Genomic DNA, 27,356 nt, shown 5'->3' with positions numbered 1-27,356 from the left:
GGAAGCCCAGAAACTGAGATAATAGCTATTGCTTATGACCCTTTCCTGCATAATTTTGCTGATCTTGTGCTTAACACGTTCCAGTTTTTACATATGGTGTTTTAGCTATTTGAAAACTCTTCTGTTCAGTTATGAGTAATGGTTTTGTTCAAACGTGTGGCTGTTGCTCTTAACTTTTGCTTTTCTGAATGCTGCTACTGGTTCAGTATTGGAAATGTCAGCTTCCTAGAAATGCTCCCAAAAAGCTCATTTGCTGAACCTGATTTCTCTTGGACTTTTTTTTTGCTTAATATTTGGTAACTCAGAAGGAGTTTATCGTGGAGAAGAGCTAACAAGTATACTGTGCGAGATGGCTGCTGGGGGGTGCCTCTTCTTTTCTATCCTTTCTTTTTCTTTTTTGTTCTTAAAGGCTTTTCCAGAAGACAACAAATGTGGTTATATTGCCTGGCTAACGTTTGTGCTCTGTGGAGGTGAGAAGTTGGCACTTTGAACGTGTTAGAGGCTAATCGGAATCCAGCCTTCAGCTTTGAAAAACAAAACAAGAACCCCCAAACCACCTGTGATAACAAGTTTTAAGGACTGTGACATTCCTCTAGCATTAAGGCCCTGGCATGGCAGGTCTGTAGTGTGGTGCAATAAAGGCTTGGTGCTGGAAAACTGCCCGGTGTGTCTTCCTAGGTCACTCACTTATACCATGGGAAAGGATCCCAAAGGGCTTCCAATTTAATACTGCTTGCTTGCACATTTTTAGTGGCTGAAAACCTCGTATATGTAGGAGGGAAGAGGAGGTGGTTAAGGAATGGCCTTTGGCCACTGTTGGCTGATAGGGCCAGGTCCCAGTGTCCTGAATTTTCCCTTTAATAGAGTAAAATCACATGCAGAATAGCAGGGCTTGGGCAGTCTCGCTGCTTGCTACTGTGACCTGAGAGACCACTGTTGTTGCTTTCTTCTCTTATGCTTTCAGCAAAGTACTGCTTTTCGTGCTTACGTTATGACTTTAAGACTGATGGAAGCTTTGAACTTTTTAGGTATTAGCTTGTGTTCTTCGTTTACATTGTTGAATAGAGTAACATTTTATACAACCTTAGAAACCACAGGAGCATCTATTGTGCTTTTGGTTTGAAAAGCCATTTTTGTGCTAACACTTGATAAAGAATCATCAACCCCTGAATTTATTTGGTAAGTAAGTGCTGAATTCCAAGTCTTTAAATTTACAATACTATAGTATTAATAAGGATTTTGCTATTGTATTTTCTCTCATTTTAATGATCATGGTGTATCTTTATCAATGCTAGCTTTTAAATTGATGTAAAAGTATATAGTGGGTCTGTAGCTTTAAATATCACTTCTCTAAAAATAAAAATTTGAGTACAATGTGGGGGAGGTTTTTTGCTCTATAATTTTTTTTAAGGTAATAACCTGAATTTGGATGGTAAATTCCCTTTCATCTTATGATATGAATTACACTTCTATTGTAACCATATTTAATTTCTACTTGGCGAATGCTCTGGAGAGTTTTTGCAGTCAGCCTGGAACATGGGTTAAATTGAGCCTCAAGTTTTGTCCTGTGTTCTTGTTCCATATCTGTGGAGCTCAAGATTGACAGATAAACATGTAGACTGTGAGCTCTGTGATACTGATGCTTGTTGACAGCAGTTTCCTATCTATTTTTTCTTTTTTTTCCTTCAGAGGAAATACTATAATTGTACTGCAAGCTGACTTCAGTGGCTTAACAGAAAGATGTAGTTTTTATAGATGGTCTTAATGGATTCAACTGAGCATTTTCCCCAAAAGTAGAACTTGATTTTGTGCCAATTTTTGTCCTTTCTGCAAAGAATTTTCATTATCGAGTTAGCAAAAAAAAAAGTGCATTCTTTGCATGAATTAGTTCTGAAAGTTCATTTAAAAAAATATTAGAGTAGCGACATTCAAAAAGCACCATGGCTATGCTAAAAGGTTCTTATAAAGTAATCAGCATAGTCCTAACATACGGAAATTTAAACAACACTTTTGATCTTCAGATATGCCTTTTTAAGGAAGTCTTGAGCTGCTAGAATGTCACATTTCCATCAGCTGAACTAAAGGATACAATCACTATTGCAATTTTCTGCCCTCGGTAGATTTCTGGGGGTAAAGCTAACACATTAACCATCATTCTAAATTCACTTCTGCAGGCAGGCGTGCATGCCTGTGTATTCTTTGCGCCAATATTCTTTCCACAAAAGAAATTTGAATTGTATGACTTCAAGCAGTTAAGTCAACAGTGGCCTTGAGGTGCAAATAGTCAGATCATATGCTCTTTAAGAAATGATAGGTGTAGTAAGTCTGGGATGAATAAGGCTGTTTCAGTTCTTAAGTTAAAGTGAAAACTAACACTTCTGTAGGAAGTTTATCATCGAGTAACTTTGCTAAAACTTTTGCTGGTCTGAGTTTCTCACTTGGTTTTTGTCTTAAGTGCTCTATTTCTGTAAACCAAAACAGGACTATTAATTTTGTTCCCTTCTAGCAGCCGTTCTCTAGTCTAGGAAGAAAAGCGGTGAGGTTGCATTCAGAGGGGGGAAAAAATGCTTTGATATGTTCGAGATGTTAGGTTCTATTTTATTTTCAGCCCTTTTTGTTCTTGATGGATGAGGTCTCTGAATTTTGTTGCCCAAGGATGTCGTGTTTAAACTTGCTGGGCAAAATTGACATAGAATCACTTATTTATAATGTTAGGTATGACACAGCTAATTTTCCCAACCTTAATGTCAATTGTGCCAGAGAGGTGAGAAGATTTGGTCATGGACTTGGGAGTGAGAAATCTGTGTGCATGTAGGCTGGAAGACAGCCTTGGTTAGGGTGAGTATTTTGATAGGAAGCTCGTGAAGAGCTCTTTGCTTTCAAATGTAGTGATCTACAGCTGCTTTGAAGGGTAGGCTTCTAACGGTGTTTATGTCAGGTATGTAGTACAGCCACACTAAAATTACTTCACTCACTATTTTTATGGATTCTTGCAGTTCTGCTGTGTTTGCATTTTCATGTATTAGAACACATCCTCCCTATTTCTCCTTGAAAAATGTTATTTTAACATTATCCTAGCAAGCGCCTCTAAGTTGCTGTCTGTCCAGTGTAGCCCTACAGGAGTGTGGTTTGAAGTGAGACGAAGGTTTCATTGCAAGTCTATGATCATATTTCAAACAGTCTGGCTCAGTGAAGGTCCAAGAAAGTGTATGTGAGGGCTCCTGCCAATTTTAGGTGCAGTCACGTGGGCAGGCAGTCGCTGGAGGCTGTACCAGGGCACCTGGGGTAGACCACTATCGTCAGTGCTTGGAAGGAGCACTCTGCGGCTCTGACTGGCATTGGTTGCTGAAGTGTCTGCACCCACAAGAATACAACGGAATGGTTGAACATGCATTTTTGTACTTTATTTTCCTGATTCCTCTTTTTTTTGTTTGTTTCTAGACCGTTCTCTACTCAATTTTCGGTTCTTAGTTCTGACTGTTTTCCATCCTCCTGGCAGTAACTGGCGCATCCACACGTGGTTCTGGAGTTCCCTCTTGCTATCACTTCTGCCACTGCTCTGTTACTTCAGTGTTTTTGTGTTCTTCTGCATCATCAGTTAGGGTGTCTGCATCAGTGAACATGGGACTTCTGTAAAGCCTTTGAAGGCCTGGAAGGCCAACTGCATCCTGGGCTGCATAAAAATAGCATGGCCAGCAGGCTGGGGGAGGTGATTGCCCCCCCCCCCCCCCCCCGCTCTGCCTCTTGTGAGGCCCCACCTGGAGTGCTGCATTTAGCTTTGGGGCCCCCAGCACAAGAAGGATGTAGGGCTGTTAGAGAGTGTCCAGAGGAGGGTCACAAAGATGATCAGAGGGCTGGAACCTCTCTATGAAGAAAGGCTTGTTCAGCCTGGAGAAGAAGACTCTAGGAAGACAGACTTTTTATCATGGCCTGTAGTGACAGGACAAGGGACAACAATTTTAATCTGAAGGAGAGTAGATCTAGGTTGGATATAAGGAAGAAGTTCTTCACCCAGAGGGTTTTGAGGCACTGAACAGGCTGCCCAGAGAAGCTGTGGATGCCCCATCCCTGGAGGTGCTCAAGGCCAGGCTGGATGGGGCTTTGGGCAGCCTGGTCTGGTGGGAGGTGTCCCTGCCCATGGCAGGGGGGTGGACCTGGGTGGGCTTTAAGGTCTGTTCCAACCCAAACCATTCTGTGTGTCTGAGCTGGTGGGTGGGAAAGTCTGTGATTCATTATGTTGTTTGGTTACAGTGTGTCAGTCTGCAAATTTACTGGTGGGGGACAATCTACTTTGGGCAAGGAAGTGGGGCATGTTGCAAACCTTGGAGATGGTGTCATATACCCTTTCCTCCCTGCCCCATGCCTTATGTCTATGTGTCTGTATAAAGTCTGTGTCTAATTGGACTGAGACAACTGGAGGGATGATGATGATACAAAGCTAAAGTAGGGAAGACCGTGACCTTTTCTGAGAAAGCAGCTCCTACCAAGTTTTTATTTTACTTTTTAATGGGTTGTCTTTTCTGATTAGGCTATTTAAGCAGGAATGTATATCTACTTTCTGCTATAGAAAAAGCAAACTTTGCCTATGTCAGTGAGTTTCAAAGCTAGCATTAGTTCTTTCAGAGCTCTGAATGCTTTTATATTGTTTCAGCAGGAAAGATCCTTAAATTAAAATGAACTTTGAAACTTTACAAGTTTATTCGTTTTCTAAAATTAATGAAACTTAACAGTTCTTCTCTCCGAAGAACCGAATGTTTTTCTCACTTGAACCCTCAAGATGAACTGTCTTGCTTTAAGCTCGTCCTTTTCTGCTGGCGTGTATGCATACGGTAAAATGTATGAATACTTGACGTTTACGGTGTTCAAACAAAAAGCCAACAAAATTCATGAAAATCTCAGAGCTGCATCTTACTCAGGTGGCCTGCTGTTTGAAATATGACTCCTGATGTGTATTGTACTCTTAGCCCTAGGATTCAGTAATGAGATTGAGTGGTATTTTGTGTGAGCACTTCTGGATGATTGACAGTGAGGCGATGTGAATCATCATTTATCAGGATATTATCATGCCTACCCTTGATAATTTCTCCCTGCTGTCTGGGGAGGTGGTGAAGACAGATAGGACTTTGTGATGTCAAAGTAATTAGTGTGCGTTGGTTTCCAGCTGAACAAACTGGAAACTAATGATCAGGTAAATGAAGATGAAGTGCATTAGTGTAAGGATGAAGGTGCAAGGACCTTGGGGAAGAGCTTATCAAAATTTCATGGGGGTTATTTGAATATTTGACAATTTATTTGTGCAGTTGCAAGCAATATTTAAAACTACTGAAGGATACTTCTGCAACAGTCTATTTACATGTCCTTTGTTAATACCGCCTCTAGCGAGAGGGTCAGCTCTAGGGTTGCGGACATTAGACTCTCCAGTCTAAAGACCAGACAATCTTTACGACTTCAATAAAATCTGGGTAGTGAATTTCTAGATAATGATAGCAAATTTGAGTTAAATGGTGTTTAGGAATTCCAGCGTCCATTGAAAAGGTTGGGTTTTCTAGTGATATGTCCCCCTTATTTTAAAACGGGAAAATGACCGTAACTTATTTTACATATCTTTGACCTGTGGCCAACTGTTTTATGTCCTTAAAGTATTTTAGCGTTATTTGGACATATGTAATTATCTTAGAACGTGGACCTTGTAATATAACTGGTGATGCTGGAACAGGTTCCTGACACCATGCATGTTTCTTGGTGCAGGTTTTGAAAATATCATGTGTGGCTCATTACTGAAACGTTTTTAACCTTTAAAGAGAAAACAACAAAAGTCTCCTTAGGTGTGTTCAGCTACGGTGATACCGTAAGTGATGCTTAATGCACAGGACCAGCAGAGTGTAATTCTTTCCCTATATTAAGCATAGCCAGCAGTAAGTGGTCTGAGGGTTTCTGTAGTCAACTTTATCACATGATTAGTTATTGCTAGTTTTAATTAACTGATTGAAAAGCTATCTGTTTCACATGCTTGCTTTTCAATTATTAAAATGCTAATTTACTCGTTGCCATTTACCAGTACACTTGTAGTAGTAATATGCCAGTCTTCCAGATACCTCCAAGAATAACGTACCTGTGGCAGTGGACAAAGTTTTGTGATTAAAGCCTGATGGTAAAGCTGCTCTTTAGGCTAGCTTTATGTACGCAGCTTTCTTCTCTTTATTTCATTTTCTTGAGTTCTTTTTCTCCCTCTTCTTTGGTGAAAATGAGTGGGCTAGAATCCCTGGCAGGAATTTGTCCGTATTAATATGGCTCATCAGAGACATTATATTTAATTGGAGAGCCTGCGGTATAGTCGCAGGAGGCCGAAGGGAATTATTTAGCATTAGCAATGGCTCGTCTGGGAGTTGTGCGCTAATCAAGGAGCTTGTGTGTTAACTGTAGGGATGATGGGAGTTATGACGATTATGACATGTGAGCACATGTCTGTATGAGAACTGGACAGGCAATGAGTTAATCAAGAAATATATTAAATGGCTCCCATGCTGCTTCATTATTACTCCGTAGAGGGTCTGTCAGATTGTGTACTTTAACCAAGGGTGTGTGTGTATTATAAAATCCAACAAATAGATGTCTTTACAGGTAAAGTAAATACCATCTTTTTAACAAAAGAAAAACATTTTCTGCATATTTTTAAGTGGATGTGGGCTTTGAAACTCTGTGCTGAAAATAAATTAGAGAATGCTTGGTCTGAAAAATGCATTTAAACACTTTGTTTAATTGTTCCTCTCCAATCTGCTCTTTTTGTGTTTTTATCAAATGCGTGCTTTCAGTGAACATGAATTATTTCCTACTTAAGATCTTAAAAACATTTGGTTGAATCTTTCATGTAATTTAAAAAAAATAATAGCTTACCAAAACGTAATGTTAACACTTAGCTTTAAAAAATATAAATGCTAATTGTTTTTTCACCATCAGGATGATACAAACCTTGCAAATTTAAAACAAAACAAACAAACCCCAAAACCCTAAAATGTAATGCATGTTTACATGCCAGGTAGACCCATCCTTTGCACAGTGTGATTAGAGGCATCTGTTTCGTATCTATCATGGAATTATTGGTTATGCTGGGAGGGGGAAAAAATCATGTTTTAAGGAAATGAAACTAATAAACTGAGTTCACTTTAAAAAAAATCAAACCGTTGCATAAACCCAGAAACCAACTGGATTATGTCTGTCGGCAAACTCATCCCACAGCTGCTGGCTAGGTGAGCACGTGCACTTTTCCTGCTATTGTAAGCACAGCCAAATTTGATAAAAACTTTCTACCAAACTGCGACCTTCATGTATTAACTTAATTAAAGCAGTATCATGGCTAGTACCCAAAGCGTTAACCTGTAGGAGGTTGTTATTGAAATCCATTATCTGTGGAGTCAGTATTAGTGGTCAGCAGCATCAGAAGTAAAACTGCAAGCAAGACCCTCCCTTGGGTGCTGTGAGCTCAGCAGGTTAAACTGTCAAAGCTTCTTAAAGGACTGGTAGTTAAACCCCCTGGAGTTAAAGGTAAACCAATCATTTGCTGTCAGCAGGAAATATGACTTTATTTAGCAGGTTGGAGGGGGAAGAAATGCTAACAGGGAAGAGGATTTAGACAGAAGTGTTGTGTGAGCGTGTCACTGTGCTATGTAGATTCCATGCAGCTTGGGAGGACTTGCTTAATTCCAGGTGTTGTAAAAACAGGAATTTATTTATATAGAAACTTACTCCAATGTCTAATAAAACTATACATGTGGCTGAGCTGAACTGTTAAACTTGTGAATATTTCTCTTTTAAGTGAAGAACGCAAAAGTTGATATCTTTCTTAAAAGTGGGAACAGCTGTCACCATATAGAAATGGGTTGCTTCTTTCCTTTTGGTTTTGTGGACTGTGTATAACTTACTAGCCTTTTTTAAACCACGCTAAGTATATTTAACGCTGACCAAGCGCATTACATACAAGATCTAAGCATATGTTTATTAAAATATGTGCATATGGGCCATGACTACTTGTGATACTGTAATTGAATTAGTCTGGTAGTGATATTTCCTGTATTTTGTTTGTTTTTTTTTAAGTCTGTTTTCAAAGGTGAAGATCTATAACATTTAGCTTCCTGCTTCCTAAATTCTTGCCTCAAAAAAGAAAATCCTGCAAATGATAGCTTGTTACAGATGGGTGTGAAGCAGGTGTAGGAGACCTGACACTTCTGCTGTAGTTTTATTTATTTGGACAGGAACAATGCTTAAACCCTTGGTGGGGGTAAGCCTCATAGTGGCTTGTGAACTGCGTTCTTTTATGTATCAAGACCTATTTCCTCAATACAGTACACTGATTTTAGGCTAAATCTGTTGGATGTGCTGAAATAATGTTGTAAGATTAATGGGATACAGTAGAGACTAAGATTGTGCTGTATTTGAATTACCTTCAAATGGCGAAGTATGCATTTATAAGAAATCATCTGGGAAATGGGAATGTCGGGGAAACAAGTCAATAACCTAAGAAGCAAATTAAAAATCTTCTTGGGGTCATGCAAAAAAAATAAAATCTGTGCAGTTCGAGATGTAGCTATTGCAGAACACTGAGGGATCCAAAAAAAGGCTTTTGTCACTTGGTCATTGTCAGACCCTATAAAGTCTGGCATCAGCACCTGTGGCTTGTACAGTGCTAACATTACCTGTGTGAAAATCTTACTTAAACTGTGCAGGTTTTGTCCGTTCTTGCCCTTATGTGAGGTGGTGCCATAGTCCTTACAGTTTTGGTAAGCCAGCTAGCTGTCTATAGACGGGGCACAGAACAAACCTCATTTTCAAGTGTGCTGATATTCACTTCTTTACTGACTCCTTGACGTATGGGTAATACGTTCAGCACTGTGGAATATAAACACGTGAATTCTACTGAAGGATGGAAGGGAGGTTACTACAGTGGTCTAATCAGCAATGGTAAATATCTGTTTGCTGTCTAATTTGAATCTCCTTTGCAGAACACATTTTCCACGTTTAATACTTTATGTACTTGACTTGAGGGTCTTCTGTGACCACTCTTTCATATTACCGTGCAAAATTTCCTTAAGCTTTATTTGAATACAGGGTTGCAAACACTGACAGGCTCTGTTACAGGCTTTTTCATGTAGGTGAAGAATATGAGTTTGTGGTGGGTGACAGTTTTAGAACAAAATGCTGCTCTGTGCTTTCTTGCTATGTCTGTTATAACAGGTCCAAGTGTCTGTCAAGCAGTTCATATGAATATGATTATACTTTGGCATTGGAAACGTTGATTTCTTTCTAAAAGTCTTTTTTTTTAATTAAAGAAAAAGGTAAGTCTATTCTGAAAAGCTACATAACAAGCAAGTTTCATGGGATTTCTGGCCTACTGTGTTCTGTAAGTTTGTAAAGCAAGCATGCTTCGTTCTTTTTCTCCATTACACAACTTTCACGCTCTTCATCTTGATACCTGCATTTTGCAATCACAAAGCTGCCTTGTGTTCTTAAAAAATAAGCCTTTTGAGGGTAGAAAACTGTGGACAGGTTTTTGTCCTTTTTTAAAAAAACAACGACAACAAAAAACACCAAAACTTTAAACTCTTCAAAGTTGCCCTAGAATGCAAAGAATAATTTTAAGTGTCTGAAAAGTAATGTTCCTGTCTCTAATTTTATTGAAGAACTGATGAAACCTTTTTTTTTTTTTTAAGAAATAATTTTGAATAGTCATACCAGTGGATTTTTGAATGGAAAAAGCTCTACTTTTGGTCTTATTTTATATGTAGAAATAAAAATACTGCATGGAGATGAAGAAAACATTCTGTGTTTTAGAGAACCTTTAATGATTCCTAAGGTCCTCTGCAATCACCCCCAACCTTTTATTTTGGGAATCGTCTTTTATCAATCATTTGACACTTGAGATCTGGTTTCATGTTATGTCTTACTTTCACAGAATCCAAAATATACCTGAAAGAACCAGTTGTGTTCTCCTGGTCACTCTTACTCATTTGTTGTATTGGATCCAACGATCATGTGGCTGCGAGCTGGTTTAACTTGCTGATCTGACCAAAGGTTTATATCCCTTCCCCTTAGATTACTTTTCTACTAGGTCTGCTCAGGTCTTTGACCTCTCAGCAGCATTGTAACTGCTAGAGCTGAATGTGGAGGGGGATTAGGGATGGAATCATCCTTTGGGTGGCAACTTGTCTCAATATAAGCCTCACTTCACACGAGTGAAGTTTCTTAATATGGTTCGTCTTGGGCCAGAACTCAGTCCATCTTGTGAAGAATTTAATTTACTGTAGGGTCTGTATCTTGCATTTCTGATGATTTGTTACTACTCCAAATACTGTTCCAGAACGTGTTGCCTTCAGCTGCACTGATGTCCATAGTTTTCCCCTGACACATTTCTTTTAAATACAGTTGGGTAGTTGAAATACCAGGTAGCTGTGAATTCATCTTGCTGTTTCTATTGGGTGTTATCTTGACCCTAGGACTAGTTTTGGGGATCCCTGACCTGTTTACCATCGTTAGATGCTGAAAGCAATTTCTGCGGTCTGTCCTCTGCAGGCAGGCAGATTTGGAGATTGGACAGGAACCTCATCTGAATGTCTGTGTACTGTGTTCATCCATATGAAGGACAACTTTAAACCAAAAAACTCTAAGATGAAAATCCTGGATAGAAGCATGCTACCGAAGTATACTGCGTGTTGCTTACTATCGTTGAACCTAAGCTATTTTTTCTAAATCCCATATGTCTGCTGGTATATCTAGCTCAATTAAGAGCTATATCTTTACTATGTGAAATTCTGTAAGTGTTGGCTACCCATGATCCTTTCCAGACCTGCTTAACTATGAAGTTCTCCCATCTCCCACATTCCTTCCCTATTTAGAAAACAAAGAAACCAGCATCAAATGTATTCTGTAGCGAGCTTTTTTTTGGGAGAGGCAGGAGGAAGAAACAGCAAGAGAAACATCTGTCTTAAGGCTTGCTACTGTGCGTAGAAAGCTGAGATTACATTAGGAAAAGACTGAGCTGTACATGTTTGAAACACAGAGACTACTGAATACACGATAGCGCACTCCTATTTTGATAATATCACAGAAAACTATATTATTTGTCTAAAACACTTAAAGCTTACATATATTGCAAAGATAAAACTCTAGCATGCACGTGAGCATAGTGCACTGCTTCAAGTCAGGTAATTTGCTCAATTCTTGTAATATGTGAGGAGAGTCTTATTAAATAAACCTGTTTACTAAAACATCTTTCCAAACAGTTTATCTATGCTCTGAAGTAAAATTCTTCTGTTTCTCCTGCAGACTTGCCTTTGGTAACATACTCCATAGCCGAAATAGTTCACAGAGGTATGCGTGCAGTTGCTAGTCTGCAGACAAGTTTATTCACAGCACTGCATAAACAAGTAAGGGTGGTTCTGAGTAGCTGTGTTCCCTCTAACCCTTACTTGGCTGAAGAAAGTTGGTAATTACAACACCCTATGAAAGGGAGCTATGACTAGGAGGAGATGAGGGGAATGCCTTTCCCTCAAGTCTGAGCAGTTTTTCTATCGATGCAATGAGTTGGAGTTGAAGAATGGGACATTGTTTTTTTCCTTCTCCTGCTTCCTCTTCCTCTATTAATCTTTCAGTTCATCCAAAGGTAATTAGGTAAACAGATAACAATTGATTTACCTCTTTTTACTTCTACTTTTTCAGTTATTCTACCAAAGTAAAATTGTTTGTTCCTAGTTGGTGTTGACTAAAACATGTGGGAGCTGTGATATGAACCAACTACTTCATTTTGCTAAAATTTTAAAAGCCAACTAATTACTGTTACAAACTACTTAAAATAAAAATGTGCTAGTCTATCACAGTTGGCTTCTAGAGCATTAAGCATAATTTCCTCAAAAAGAAAGCTTCTTGAAAAGAAGTTAAGCAGTCTTTCATTTATGCTTGTTGGTTATATGCAGATAGACTTGATGGGCAAAAGTGTAGTTGTTTTCAGAAAATTGAATTCTTCTGAATAGAAGTCTGTAAGGATGAGCTTTCCTAAAAAAGTTCCAGAATACACTATAGAGAGAAACACCATATCTTCAATTTTCAAGGTCTGGAGAAAAAACAACCACAAAACCACCTTGTTTTAATCAACCTAATTATATTGTCTTCCCACTACATTCAGCTACTGAGGTCTGGCTAAACTTCAGTTCTATGGTCTTAAGGTTATACAAGGCACACTAAATTACTAGTTCCTAGTCTTAATTCTTTCTGGAGGGTAGAACCGTTTGCAGTAAAATTCTTACGGAGAAGCCTTCTTTCCCATCAAGATTTCAAGATTATTTTTGTTTTTTTTTTTTCTAATGTTACAAAATTCATCTTCGTAAGTGAGACTATGAACAGATGAGAATCTTTTTGTGTGTTGAAAAGTGCACGCTCTCAGTCTTTAACTAGAAATGCAACATTTTTTGCCTGGTTGGCGTCCCTTCTTTTAAAGGATGGTTGAGTTCAACCTGGATCCATCCACTTTAATCTTAGTTGAGATCTGTGGATTTCTGAAGCCACTACTTAGTGAAGCTATTGCTGCCTCCAAGTTTGGAGTGGTTGGAAAACTGACTGCTAACTAATGTTTTGTATCTTGGCTACTGACTGCTAGCCGAGGGTCTGATCCTGTAGATGCTAATGGATAGACTGTTTTGAGAGTTGTAGTCTTGGAGGGGACTTTTAAGTAAATATTCCTCATTAACCCAAATGCTTGAAATCTGTTGAAGAATGACTTCATCTTAATGTCACATAGGTGTATCTGTGGGCCATCAATAAAAAAAAAATAATAAAAACGAAACAAAGCAGGTATTTAAATAAGCTTGCAGGAAAATCTACTTATTCTGACTATAGGTTGTCTTGTTTACTTGCATAATTTTTTGTTTAGGTTTTTGAAATGCTGAGATAAAATAAATGTGGAAAATATGTAATATTTATGCTATTTATGGCTTTCACAGTTCTGCTTTTCATGCAGTTTAGAAATGTTTCCGTTATTTCACGTTAGGGTTAAATGCCATAATCATGTGGCAGTATTTCTTTTCAGACAGCACTTCAAGGACTGTATGAATACTGCACACTTGCTATGTGCACAGATTTGTTGTATTCTTGGTGTGTATTTTAGCGTGAAGCTGTTAAGAACACTTAGGTCTGAAAGTTGTGCATTTTTGGCAAAGCAGTGAATTTGAACTTTTTTTGAGTGTTAGGTTATTTTTTTTAAGTTGACTGTTCAGTACCACAAGCTTTTTGTTCTATTTTGTCTCTCTCTCTCGGCACTGGTGCTGGCAAGATTTGAGATTTGTTTTTTTTTAGTTACCCTTACAAAGGATTTACTCATTAGCCCTATTTTATGGATTGAACTAATTGTGGTTCATCTTGCTGAGTGGTATTATGCAGTTTGGGTCAATTAAGTGAATGTACTTAACACCAACCGATGTTGTTGCAATGTATAATATTGATTAGAGCTATAAAAGAGCAAGGACTTGTTTGATTAGATTTCTTTGTCTAAACAATGCTTGAGATCTTATCTAGTGTACCAAACAGAAGTGTTCCCTTCGTTGTTTTTTTAAATGTTTCTTTGGTTTGATTAACACTACATATATGTAGATATAACAGTTTCCTTGTCTATAAATTGTGGAACTACAGAACTGGGGAAAGTGCACCTTCCAACTCAATAAAACTGTCTCTGCTGTATGAATATCAACTTGTATTGAGACCTAGGGATGAATAGTGTGACCTACTCTGAAAAACTGGGACACCAGGGAATCCCAGACATCTCCCTCCTTAGAGATGGAGGAGTGGGGGGAGTGTGTGTGTGTGTGTGTGTATGTGTTAATTAGGCATTTACACTGAAGTAAATGGCATCTGTCACACGATAAACATCAGAAACTGCTGAAGTGTATAAAATCATCTGTGAAAACTGTGCAGGTGATATTAAGCACTTTGTTAGGAAACACATGTAGATATCTTTGTTCCTCCACTGGCTCACATGACAATCAGCCTTTACTTTTTGCAATTAATAGATGAGAATCAATATAAAGCAAATTAGAGGGGAGAGCACTTTTGTCATGTCATGAATCAGATCCATAAGAAAGTAACAAACTCTGGAGTCAGTGAATAATTAAAAATGCTAGGGATCTGTGAATTATTCTGGTGTCTGTCATTACCTTAGAGATTGCATATGCACTGGAAATATTTTTTTCAGTGCTTTGTGTTAGCATCATGGTGTTCATACATGTGTGCTCTTTTTTTCTGTTTACATACCAGAAACCCTTTTTGTTTAATGTGGGTGGCATGCATATGTGACTTACATATAATACAAATTTCAACTGGCAATCTGCAGCACCTGTATGACACAGGAGAAGGTTGCTTTGATCCTGCTGCACTAAACAACATCTCTAGAAGTACTAGGTGTATTTTAGCTACTAAGTTTGTTTTGGATTTCTCTAAATGATTATTTGAGATACAGGCTTCATTAGGAGGATAATTCACTGGATTCAGACTATGGCTGGGCAAGAGAGCATGCTGCTGTCAGGTGGGTGCCACTCTCCAGGGTAAAGGAGTCCCAACATAGTTTCAGTAACCTGGGTACTTACCAGCTGTAGTTCACAGAATCACCTAGGTTGGAAGAGACCTCCAAGATCACCTAGTCCGCCCTCTGACCTAACACTAACAAGTCCTACACTAAACCATATCACTAAGCTTTACATCAAAACGTCTTTTAAAGATCCCCAGGGATGGTAACTCAACCACTTCCCTGGGCAGCCCATTCCAGTGCCTAACAACCCTTTCAGTAAAGTTCTTCCTAACATCCAACCTAAACCTCCCCTGGCACAACTTTAGCCCATTCCCCCTCGTCCTGTCACCAGGCACATGGGAGAATAGAACAATTCCTACCTCGCTACAGCCTCCTTTAAGGTGCCTATAGAGAGCGATAAGGTTGCCCCTGAGCCTCCTCATCTCCAAACTGAACAATCCCAGCTCCCTCAGCCGCTCCTCGTAAGACTTGTTCTCCAGACCCCTCACCAGCTTTGCCCTTCTCTGGACTCTCTCGAGCACCTCCATGTCCTTCTTGTAGCAAGGGGCCCAAAACTGAACACAGTACTCGAGGTGCGGCCTCACCAGAACCAGAGTTCAGTGCAGTCCTTCTAAATTGTCTCCTGCAAACTGGATATTGGGTATTACTGGATATAAACATGACAGAATTTTGGGTTCTGGGACTATTTATTTCTTAGGATATGATACCAAAACCTGAGTGCAGGCACAATAGCTGACTTGTAAATCCGGCTGAAATACCGAAACACAATGTACAGAAATGATCTCCGAAATAGTCACTGCCACTGTTACTACCCCACGTTGTACTTACCACCCTGAGAGCTGCTGTGGCCTGGAACGGCGCTTGGAACCAACCCTGGACAAAAATGGCTGGATAATCACCCCTGGTGGACTCCTCTCTTTAGGTGCCTATTTGCTGGAAACACGGTGAAGAAACACAAAGCTGTTTCTGTGTAAAAATCTAGCAGGATTAGTAGTTCAGATGCCTTGCCGTGAAGGTGGTTCCTGTACCTGAGCTAGTCTGGGAAACGAGTGGCCATTTCTGTGCAGTTTGCTTCTGAATTACTAAGAGTGTTGGACTTGAGCTAATTCTTGGGTCTGTGTGGTCGTGAAGAATTGTGTGCATTAAAGTCACTGTGGTATTTCAAATTGTGTCCTGTTGTCTTTGTTCAGCTGTGTGTTGATAAACCCTTACCTAAAAATAGTTACGCTGTTTAAGAGTATTCATCCTAATAAATACTCTTGAACTCCTTGTTAAATTAGGAGTATTATTCGTAGTATATTTTAATAGATTACAGGATGAGGAGCCTGTAATGGGATGGTTAGGTGTTCATTACAGATTTGAGGTAAGGATCCCAGAGGTGTAAGAAACCTGTGCAGGGATTCAGATGACTAAACTTAGTCTTTAGTTTTCGAATTAAATGGAGGCTGTGTAAAATGATGGGTCAGTGGATGTAGTAAACCTCCTTTCATATTTCTGTCATTACTACAGAGTAAGTAGTCCTTATGAAATACATCTCAAATACACAACTTCTACAGAAATTAAACCACTTTATGCAAGTAAGTCATAACTTTTTTTTTGTATTCTGTAATGTAACAGGTCCTTATAGTTGCTTGAAATGTATCTTTTGAGGCACAGGTAGCCCAACATGATGAAAATTTACAGTGTAAACCATTTAGCACTTTTCAGTTTGTCTGCTTTTCCACCCTTTGTTGTTATCCGTTCATGCTTGAGATTGCAGGGTCAATTCTAGTATTTATGAAGGGATTGTGTTTCTTCTGAAACCTCCTGAGACTTGCTTCTTTGTTTTGTTGACATTGTTTTTCTAAACTAAAACAGAAAAGGGAAAAATTACTCTCCTGAAATGTTAGCTGTGGTAAGCTAGGGACAAGTTCTGAATACTTAGGGTTGTGTGATTTAAGCCAATCCTTGAATTTGAAAACAAATATATTTATTTGAAATTTGTAATGCTTGAAGAAGGGAAGTTGCTGGATTCTTTGGGCTGTCTAGAAATACTGCATTATGATAAGTTAGCTTCTGCAGAGAAGAGAATTATGGTGTGAATTATGTGCCACCTGGCAGAAAGCTGAAAGATTCAGCTCTCATTTAGATTCAAACGATGGCTTTTGTAATGTTTACCTGCTATTATGGCTGGTTAGTGTATTTACATTTCTACGTGTTATGCTGTAAGTTCTGTAGTGTATTTAAGTTATGATATTTGTATGCTATTTTATTCTTCATGAACCACAGTGCATTGTAAAAGAAATAAAGTGTGTTTAAAAATGGGAATTGTGGTAAAGAGGTGACATCCACTAAGAAATGCATTTCTGTCTCTGGATTATATGTGGACTGGTTTAATTGTATTTATAATAAGTCAATACGGAAAGATCCACAGAATTACTGTCATTGGAACATGAAAAGCTGGAGGTTTTGAGCTAATGGGGAGAAATGAAGGTTTCTTTCTTGTCTTAAATTTGCTTCCTGCTCTGGCAGCGTATCAGATAAAGTGACTGCTACAATTCTGTTGTTTTGTTATATCTGTGTGTGTTGTATGTTAAGGTGCATGCAAGGCTGATCTGACAGTGAGCTTGAGAAAGCACTAGGAACTTGCAGTAATGGACATGAAGAGAAATGGATTTGCCAGATTAAAGGGGAATGTGGGAAAGGAAGTGTGAGAAATGCAAAGAGTTGAAGTAACAAAACACGTGAGAAGGGGAAGAAAATTGTGGAGGAAAAGTGCACAAGACTGTTCAGAGTAAATCTAAAAAAAAAAACAATGACTGTAAAATGTCTTTTATGACTACTTTTGGTGCTAGTAGAACTGTTGGTCTCTGTGAGAAGTGTGTGGATGTGGGACTTTCCTCTTCGTGCTTGAAAATAACTGTCTTAATTTTAGTCCGTTACATAAGGAAGCTTTTGGTCGTATAAAACATGTATGGCTTCAGCTTGAATAATTTCATCTAGACACATAGAACATGTTGAAAATCAGAACAGCAACTTCAAACAAATGAATCAATCATGTAAATAAGGGTATCCAAGGGCCATGCTGTTACTTAATGCTCCAGGAAGGATAATTTGCCAAGGTGTTCTTACTATAAAGCATTAAAATCCTGCAGCACAATTGTCTGTGCTAGTGCTTAGGGCTTTTGGTATTGCTTTGTTTATAATGTGAGGCTAATGCTGTAATGATAAAATAAAATCACTGCCACGTGAAGGAAGGAGTAACTATTCAAATGTGAAATATGTGGTGATTCCAGGAGGTTGTGTGCACTCCGAGCTTCTGAATTGGCTGTGTATTTGGGCATCTGTTTAAAAGATGCTCCCAGAAGAGAACTTAATGTTCTTCCTGGTGTTTGGATTAACTTCTTGAGAAGTATACAAAAAGTTGGTGAAAATAACTATAAAAGGTGAACGCTTAAAAGTGACTCCCTGTGCTTGTTAGGTGTGTTTGTTATACACTACCTGAATATTTATTTCTCATTTTACTATTCAAAATTGTTTGACTACTGATTGTCACTATTTCTAGATACAATTTTTTTTCTGTTCTTGTTTTGTTCTGAATGAGCTAATAGTGTATAGGAACTACAGTATTTCCAACCTTAGCATGTTATACTAATAATCTTCATGCCACTTGCAAATAAAATTCCTGTTTATAAACTAAAACTATTTTAAACTTCATATACGTTGATTCACTTTATAAATCAACATCCTTTTAAATATGTTCTGTATAGCATGCTGAAGATGATATAAAGTCTTTCATAAAAATAAGTTTTAAAATTGGTAAGCATTGAATTGTTAAGCTGTATAGTGACAAGTCTTATTAACTCATACTTACTATAAATCTTACACAGTTTAAACAATGGCATGCTTCCCTTAAATACATGCTGGAAGGGAGCTTACAAAAGGAAAGCAAAATGGGAAACTTTTTTTTTGTTTCTTGGGTCTGTGTGTATCTTAATTTGTTTGGAAACATATAGGTAAAAGAATTCTGAACTCGGAAAACAAGTTGAAGAGCAATCTAACTGAAGTTTTGTAACTTTTATTCCCTGAGTGTGTGAATGAGTTCTCATTTCTTCAAACCTAGCTATTTTATTATTCCTGGTAAAAATATTTATTGCTCTTGTATAGTTTAGAATTGTCTGAAAAAATGTTTGACAAAAGCATATAAATGAGGATACAATAGATCAGGAATCAAACATGAGCCTGCTTAAATAATTCTCAAGATTTTCTGGTTCACGTGTAGTGATATTGAACTCTTTAGTCATAGGCTTTAATTTGTGCATGGTGCTGACCTGATGCTGTGCAGGGACACTCACTGCATCCCTTCATTCAATTCACTCTAATTATCCCCAACTTCCTGGGGAGCCTGCTTAGAACTGGTCATGAATGTTTGTTATTAAGTATTAAGATATTAGACTACCCTGGTTACATGTAACAAAGTAGTTTTTAGACTGCATTTACATATAGATGATAAGTATAGGAAGCTGGAATTGTATTTGTCATGATTTTATTTAACCAAATTCAAAATAATATACTGGAATAAAACATTTGACAGTGACTTAAGGTTGGAGTTAAATGAAATTTAATATTATTGTGTGAGTTCTTGTATGTCAATGTTGGCAATTTCAGTGTGTATTCTAGAGTGGTTATGGTATGTAAATCATCCTTGAAACAATCAGATTTGTGTGCATATTTCAGGATGATGGTAATTATTTTTGCTGGGAGCATCTGTTAATGCGGAATATTCCCTCTTCAGGTTCACGTGAAAATGGCGGACGAAGCTGTCTGTGTTGGCCCAGCTCCCACCAGCAAAAGCTACCTCAACATGGATGCCATCATGGAAGTCATTAAGAAAACCAGGGCCCAAGCTGTGAGTCTGAATGAGTCTATCTGCTGCAGCTGTTTCATATATAGAAAGCAGAAAAGCCAGAGTTTGTATTTTTTTTAAAGGTGTGTGGGGGGGGAAGTGATTGAATATGCTATTCCAGTTAGTTCATGTCACATGAGTTAAATGTGTCCGAAATCGCTACTGGAAATCAAAGGCTTTGTAGCATCTGGCAGCACTGGTCGCTGATCCTGCAGGTGGCTGCTGGATTCAGCTTTCACACCAGGGAGCAGCTTCAGTTCATTTCCAAATTTGCTAGGGGAAAAAAAAAAATCCCAATTAGTTTTGAGCGCTAACCCTTTATATGCCATAATGGCTTTTTGAATGTTTTACAAGTGTGTCCAAAAAAAGGCTCCTTCTTAAACTTAGTTTGAATCAGTTTTTGACTTGTATACACATTGTATATACACATTGTACTTACAAGAAGGTGCATTCTGTAATTACTTGTTTAAGGATGTTTACAAAATGTACTTCAGCCCTTATTTATACGTGTAAAGCTATTCTGCCTTTCTCCCTCCAAACTGGCCAGAGATTCAAAGCTCACCAGGGATCAGTTGGAAAAACTAACATGTAGTCATGTTCACATGTCTAGTGTTCTCTTTGTTCTGACAATGAAACAAATGTATTATTCGGAGCTACTGTAGGCAACATTTTTAAAGTAAAATTTGATGGATGTATTTGAGCAACACTAATTACAATCCTGATCCAAACCATTTCAGGGTAATTCATTTCAAAGGAGATGCTTAGTATGGTGCTTTTAGGGGCCCAAAACTTCCCTATAAAGAAAATGACTCCTATTTCCTTCCCTCAGAGTTTCTGAAAGTAGATTGCAGTTGCTTATGCTCCTCAAAAGAGAGTGGTAAAATGGCTTGTACTTTGTCTGCTGGAGTATATCGGATGAAGAAGCTTATGAGTTGCAAAAAGAAAACCTTTCCACCACACTCATCTCAAGTAATTATACAGGGTTTATAGTGGGGTGTGAATAGCAAACTGGGCGTATAAGGATGCATCACTTTACTAATGAGACAGTAAATGCTATTCTCCAGCAAGGGTCGCTAGAGGTTGGAGGCTCATGATTGTGGACCTTAGGAGTGCTGTTGTGATCAGAGCTAAAAAGTATTTTGGGGTGAAGAGTGCTTCACAGTGGTTATTGAGAAGAGTGTGGATGAGTATGTATGTAGAAGTCTGCACTGATGTAAATGTTGCAAAATGGAGTTAAAAAGAGCAAAAGAACAAAGCGAGCATGTCTGTCTCTGCAAACAGCACCTTTCTCTTGTAGTCAAATAAGGAATGCTTGTTTCAGAAAATTAAGTTCAACCAGTGAATTTTTACAGCTTGACTTAAGACAGCTAAATCAGTGTGTTATGACAGCTTCTTAAGTTATTCAACTAATTTAAATGCTTGCTGGTCTGTTTCACCTTCCCTAGTATCTAAAATGTGTTAGCAAATTTGGTGTCTGGCTCCAGAAGTCAATCAACTTGAACTTCTTTGTTTTATTTTTAAAGGTACACCCAGGATACGGATTTCTTTCAGAAAACAAAGAATTTGCTAGACGTTTGGTAAGTTGTTTTCGTTTGCTTGGCTGCAAAGTATGCACTGGGTGGTATATATTCATTTCAAGCCATCTGAGGAATCAAGATACCAATTCAAGGCAGATTTCAACGGTATTTTAAGGGTGTACTTGCAGTCTGTATTTTCTTTTGGGGAAAGGGGAGGTGCCTGTTTGTAAGAGCTATACTAAGGACATAGGAACCTCTCAGCATTCTCACTTGTGCTTGTACTGTTTGTGGCTGCTCTGTAAAACTGGGTCACTGAAATGATCTAAGTTAAAAGTATCTGTTTTTAAGTGATCATTTTGGTGACTCATAGCACAGCTGGTGAACAGCTGTATCAGCAGCCCTGAAAAGGTGCTGAACTGCACTTTCAGGATGGAAATAGAAAGCTGTTTAAAAACTGGCTTCTGCTGGAAGTCATGTATTGTAGAACCGCATCCTCTGAAAGGACCAAAAAGTGAGTCAAGAGGGTGGTGTTTTCACTTCACATCTGAATCTATAAAAATTCTTTTTTGTAATCTCTTTACTTCAGTGGGGTTTTTATGTATCACAGAAACTGATACATGCCATTTTTTACTGATTTCCTCTGAACCACATTCCCCATGAAATGCTGAAAAAATTTTAATTTGTTGTTGTTATTTTTTTACAGGCAGTAAGAGAAATTTGTTACTGTTTTTAAGAGTAATTTCTACCTTTCTTTTTGGCTCAGGGTAGAAACAGACGAGGAATGTGCTTCTATAAAATTGTGCTTCTATAAAATCTTTTGTTCTTAACATTAATAGAATAGCTCTTGTTTCTGTATCTTCCCTTAGTATGTCCCTTTTGGCTCAAGTTCTAATTGTAGTATAGACTGTTACAATTTAGTGAGTTCTTTGGTGATAATACCACCCACTCACCAAGGAAAATATTTGGGAATGAAATCTGATTTTTATGCTTCTTAGTTGTCATGCTTTTTAAAAGCCCCCAAATAAAAACAAATGCAAGTTCTGTGTGATACTGAATGTGTCCTGCTGGTTGCTGAGTGGTGGTGGTATTCTGTTAAAGTTGAAAGGAATTCTAAACAGTTGGCACTTGCTGGGTTTTTACCAAAACTACATGAAAATAACATGCAAGAGATTGCCCTAGCTTAGCGGCTTTTTCTGTTCTGCTTCGTGTACCAGAGCCTCTTTTTAGAGGGAAGATTCCTGGATTAATTTATAACAAATTATGTTCCCCCTGGATCGCACCAGCACGATAACTGGCTTTAGTTGGCAGTTCCTGTAAAAAAATAATTAATGAAACAGAAGTACTTGATCATGCTATTATGTGGTATATTTTGCTGCCAAACTTTGAAATTTGATAGTTATTACTCCAAACTGGGCATGCTTCCTAGTAATCTGGTTATTATTTGGTGATGTAAATTACAATATTGATGACATGACAATCTGGAACAATTTTTTTTGGTGGGATTAAGTAGAAATGAAGGAAGAACAAACATTCCTGTAGATCCCCTCCCCCTTCCTTCTCATCTTTTCACTCAAATGCTTTAATAGCGAATTCCTGAAATAACGTGGTCACTAGAAACATGTTCAATTTGGGTTGGTGCTACAGCCTCAAAATAGCTTCTAATTGAATTTCACAAACCTGGTGTGTTCCCTAAAAACAGAGTAAAACGAGTTCTGCTTTGCTTTCTCAAATGCAGTATTTTAAGTCTCAGTTAAGTCATAATATTGCTTCTGTTCATGTCAGAGGATCTAGAATATAAAACCCCTAGTGACAACTGGTGAAATGATCTGTCTTTTTATCACTGAGGACTACTACTTTTTTTTTCTCCAGACAACCTGATTAATATATTTAGGAGGAAAGCTTGCCTGCTGTTTCTCTTCTTTATTAAAGCCCTGTAATAAATGTTACAAAACTGTTATGAAGTTGGCAAAGATGTGCTTTTGTTCTATTTTCGTGTTTTTCCCTACTCCTTTCTTTACACATATAGTATTTATTTTTTTGTGTGTGTGCTGAAAGTAGTGATATACTTGTGAAATCCAGGTTTATTTCTTGGTGCATATCTATAGTTTTTAAAACAAGACTACCTAGATTTGGAAACAGAAGTACACTAAATGTTTTAAACCTACCATTTTGTCTGTAAGAGTGGTAATGAGCTCAGAGCAAAGCTTTGTCTTCAATTAACGCACGGAGGGTCAGTTCACATGTAATCCTACTGTGCGTGATTTGAACAAAGGCATGTCTTTTTGTTCATTATTATCTAAACGATTCGTGGAGTAAGTGGACAGCTTTAGACAGTCCCTGTAAAGAATTTGATACATTTAGAGTACTAAAAATTACCATTCTTTATTTTTCTTCTCTATACCCTTAATGTTGTTCTTTTTAGAATGGAGGAGAACACAAACATGTTTGGGATTTGAAGGAGATGTTTTGGGATTTGTTGGCTCCAGAACAAATCTTCTAAAAGGTGATCTGGCATGTTGTTCATAGTGATCCAAGAAGAAAAGTTGGGGCATTCAATCACCTTTCCAGGTGTATATGTTGTGGTTGCTTTTGATAGCTTAAAGAAAAGGGATCCACTGCATTTATATCAAGGAAGTCAGTTAATAATTTTGTAAAACTGAAGGTTGTTTTCTTGCAGATAGCAATTTCAAAACAAAATTTCTTGAAAAACTTTTAAGGCTGGTATTTGAGGTACACTAGTTATTATGTAGAAGAACAAATTGTGGTTCTGGGCAAGTGAATGTAGTTTCTTAGAATCTTAACTTCTAGTTCTAATTCAGAAATTTGAGCTATCCAACTTGGAGCTCTTGCAGTGCTCTAGAAGAATGATCTATACATTGAGGTCGTAAAGTCCAGTGCATAAGTTGTTGCTTGTAGTTTGTGTGCCAATATATCTGTATGTAAGCAGTTCTTTCCTTTGTGGAATAAGCACATCGTGTTCAATATTGACATAAATCTTAAGGTGCAGTCAATCTGTTGCCCACACTAGCAGTTTTTATTTTTAATCTTTTTTTTTTTGCCAAATGCTATGCAGAGCTGCAAGAACAGTTTGTTTCTTCACATTATTAAAAATTTGCTGATGACCTCTGTATTTAGGTTAGCTTGCTTAGTGTGTCCCATTACACAAAATTGATGCAGACCTCTCTGAGAAGCTCTAACAGTGCTATTGTCTGCAGCAGGCCTTTGAAATTTGGCAAGGGGAAAGCCTTGAGACTAAAGATGAGCCTTTTGGTTGGCCTGTTGTTGGAAGATACTCTTCTGAAATTGCCATTTTCTTTTCCTTGCAAATCTACAGAGCATCTGTTACAGTGGGGGGTGGGAGTGATGAGTCAAGCCTCTTCACATGCGTGTCAAATGCTTTAGGATTGGCCCATGGTCTCAGTGACTCTTTTTTTCTTCATTTTCTTCCTGAATAAAGAAGGAAATAGGGGAGAAGAGAGTGACAGTGAGTGTGAGACTGGGTTGTCCCAGTCATTCTTTCAGTTTGAACGCTTCTTCCTGTGGTCTAGTTAGTAGCAAGAAGGAGTCTTATTCTTGTAGTTGAAGTTATGCATGTTCTTGCTTTATGGCAATGGCTAGAAGCCCAAACCTTGATGCATGGTCACTCTGTACTTCCATTACTCATAATGGGATCAGCGTTCACCCTTTTATTTAAAAGAAAAACACAAATGAACTTCTTCCCCCTCTGCCATGGAAGTCCCTTCTGAAGTTATAGAGGGGAAGAAGGGTAGGAAAAAAAAGAAGATTAACACTATTTACTTGCAAAGTATAGTATGAAAAAATACCAGTTTGTGGGGTTTACATCTTCAATGTGTTTTGGTCACTTGTAGACATGTATATGATAAAATTCCTACTTCCACAGGTGGTGCATTGTGATATATTTTCTCCCAAAGCCCATGGAATTTGTGCATAAAATAGATCTATAAATGGTAAGAATTAAGGTTATAAGTTTAACCTTTAATCTGGAGTATTCTTCTTTTGAATGCAGCCTTGACAATGCTGTCCTGACATTCTGTTTCTTCAAGCAAAAAAATTCTAGTCCCCATGCTCTGCCAAAATACCCTCCTCTGCAGTGGTAGCCATACACGTGGTGGGACAGAAGGATTCAATTTTGGAATAAGATACGGATCTTTTTGGAATACCTAGTGCAACCTCTTTCTACAAGTCTTTTGTGTCTTTTTAGCAACTACTGTTGGGAAGAACTAAGGGGAGAACAAAGCAGCCAGTGCTATTTTTCTTTACCTTTGAAGCTAGATTAACATTCTTGGTGGAATTAAAACAACAACAAAAAAAATGTTGTCTGAAATAAATGGGCAAACAATACACGTAGAAGTGGTTAATCACATGTTTGTAAATGGCTGTATGCTCGAGATGGAAAAGGTAAAACAAAGAACAAAGTATATTCCTTTCTGTAAGGGGGTGCATGTCTGACCTGTAAGAAACTTTGTTTAGGTGGATCCGTAGCCCTACACAGAGCTAATTATGGGATTGTCACCTTTGAAAATGCTATCTGTTAGCGGCAGCAGTGTTTCCTTACAGTAGTTGTGTATGACTTCGTTATTTCTAAATAAAATTTGAAATTCCTTTATGATTCAGTGTATGTTAGATTTTTGGGTAGCATTTGGTGTGATCCACGTGCTGTTCCCACATGGGTTGCCAAATAGGAAGCCAGTACAAGTAAGTGGTTGGCATTTATTCTTTCTGACTTGAAAGGTGACAGTTGGGGGGGGGGGGGGGGGGGGGGAAGTAGATTTGGAAGCTTGGTATCAGGAATTGTCTCTGCTTATGGCAGGGATTACATCAAAGCTCAGGGCAGACAGACCCGTTGATGAGGGTTTCCTATTCTGTCCCGCCATGCAAAGTATATTGTTGCTGCTCAAGCAGCCTGTGGTGGCTTAAGGTGCTCTGATGGAGACTGCAGACCTTGCTTCTGCTGGGTGATAAACATTAGGCAATGTCTTTATTTAGGTAAACAGGTGGTGTAGGTGCCCCCGGAAAGGTTCTGTCTCTGAGACTGTGACGTTGATGGGAGACTTCTTACTGTTCTGAGACGGAATGCTTCTGAATATTATTTAATATAATTGCATTTAATCCCAATTAAACATTTTAATTTTTTGTAGAAATAATCTAATTACCTACAGGATCAGGTTGCGTGAAATCCACAGGAGGGACAAGTAGTGCAGCTATTAAATCACCTGCAGTGTTTGTCAGACATTATTAGTCCTCTGTTAGTGCATGTGAGCTAGAAAAATCACAGAATTACGGGATGGTTAAAGTTGGAAAGGACCTCTGGAGGTTATCTGCTCCGAACTCCTGCTCAGGCCGGGCCACCTAGAGCAGGCTGTCCAGGTGGCTTTTGAAGATTTCTAGGAGAGAATCTCCACAACCTCTCTGGACAAGCTCTGCCAGCGCTCTGTCATCCGGAAAGCAATGAAAATGCTTCGTGATGTTTAGAGGGAACCTCCTGTGTTCCAGTTTGTGCCCATTGACTGCTGTCCTGGCACGGGGACCAATGAAAAGAGCCTGTTCAGCTATCTGAACTATAAAAAAAAAAAAAAATCCATTATTTCTTGATTTGTGGTATCAATTCTTGTGAGAATAGAATGTTCTTGCCCTTTTTCCACCTTCGTGGTTATTAGCAACTGTATGTCTATTTTTTCTTCATTGCAATAACATAATGCTATGTAATTTTCCTTTTATATAGGCAATACTGTTGGTTTCTACTTTCTGCCTTTTTCTGCTTTTGATTTGCAATGATGCAGACAAGCTTGTCTGGTTGTCACAAGCTCCGTCCATTTTGATCTAATGTGATTTGTTAATTTGTCCTATTCTAGTATCATTGATGTAAGTTAGTATGGTAACCTTGAAAATGTCATGTGGGTCTGCTCCGTTTCTAAATTAGTGTTAAATGTCCAGTTGCTACTAGTGGAGTTGGATTAGACTTGAACAGTTAAGAGTTGATATGTCTTTTGAAATAAGAACTCCTGTTGTCTCGTGGATTTTACTTTTGTGATAAGGTAACCAGATACCTTTTTGTGGTAAGGTAATTCTAAGCATATGAAGCATCAGCTTCAGCCAAATTGGTGCTGTCTTATTAATAACCAGTTCTGTTTTCTGCCTGCATTTTTAAGAACTAATTTATACTTTGACAATGGATGATCTATATTCAGTAGTCTTCAGTAGTAGTCTAGTTCAGTAGACTAAATCCTTAAGGTTTTTATGTAATTATATAACTGTATATACATATAGATTATTATATATATGTAATTACTAGAATATGCATATCAGGAAAATTAATTCTACTGCTAACTTTTTGGTATTGCTATGGAGTTGAAATATTATAGTGAAGCAA

The 27,356-nt window shown here is 38.2% G+C and overlaps 1 protein-coding gene and 1 long non-coding RNA gene across 5 annotated transcripts in view; both read left to right on the top strand.

The window, feature by feature from the left end:
- PCCA (propionyl-CoA carboxylase subunit alpha) overlaps positions 1-27,356 on the top strand; it is a 285,019-nt gene that overhangs the window by 25,566 nt on the left and 232,097 nt on the right. For all 4 annotated transcript variants that reach the window (XM_080575923.1, XM_080575924.1, XM_080575925.1 and 1 more), the window contains exons 5-6: positions 19,338-19,451; positions 20,972-21,025. In XM_080575923.1, coding sequence (XP_080432049.1) covers positions 19,338-19,451; positions 20,972-21,025 — 168 coding nt within the window. The remainder of the gene's footprint in view (positions 1-19,337; positions 19,452-20,971; positions 21,026-27,356) is intronic.
- Positions 21,034-25,599, top strand: LOC308187725. The gene is made up of 2 exons (XR_013944882.1): positions 21,034-21,476; positions 24,993-25,599. It is a non-coding gene; the product is annotated as an uncharacterized lncRNA (long non-coding RNA).

This window comes from Anser brachyrhynchus, assembly GCF_964034855.1.
Source record: "Anser brachyrhynchus genome assembly, chromosome: 1".
Taxonomy (NCBI): Eukaryota; Metazoa; Chordata; class Aves; order Anseriformes; family Anatidae; genus Anser; species Anser brachyrhynchus.
The sequence above is the reverse complement of the archived record's forward strand: the minus strand, read 5'-3'. Positions and strand labels throughout refer to the sequence as shown.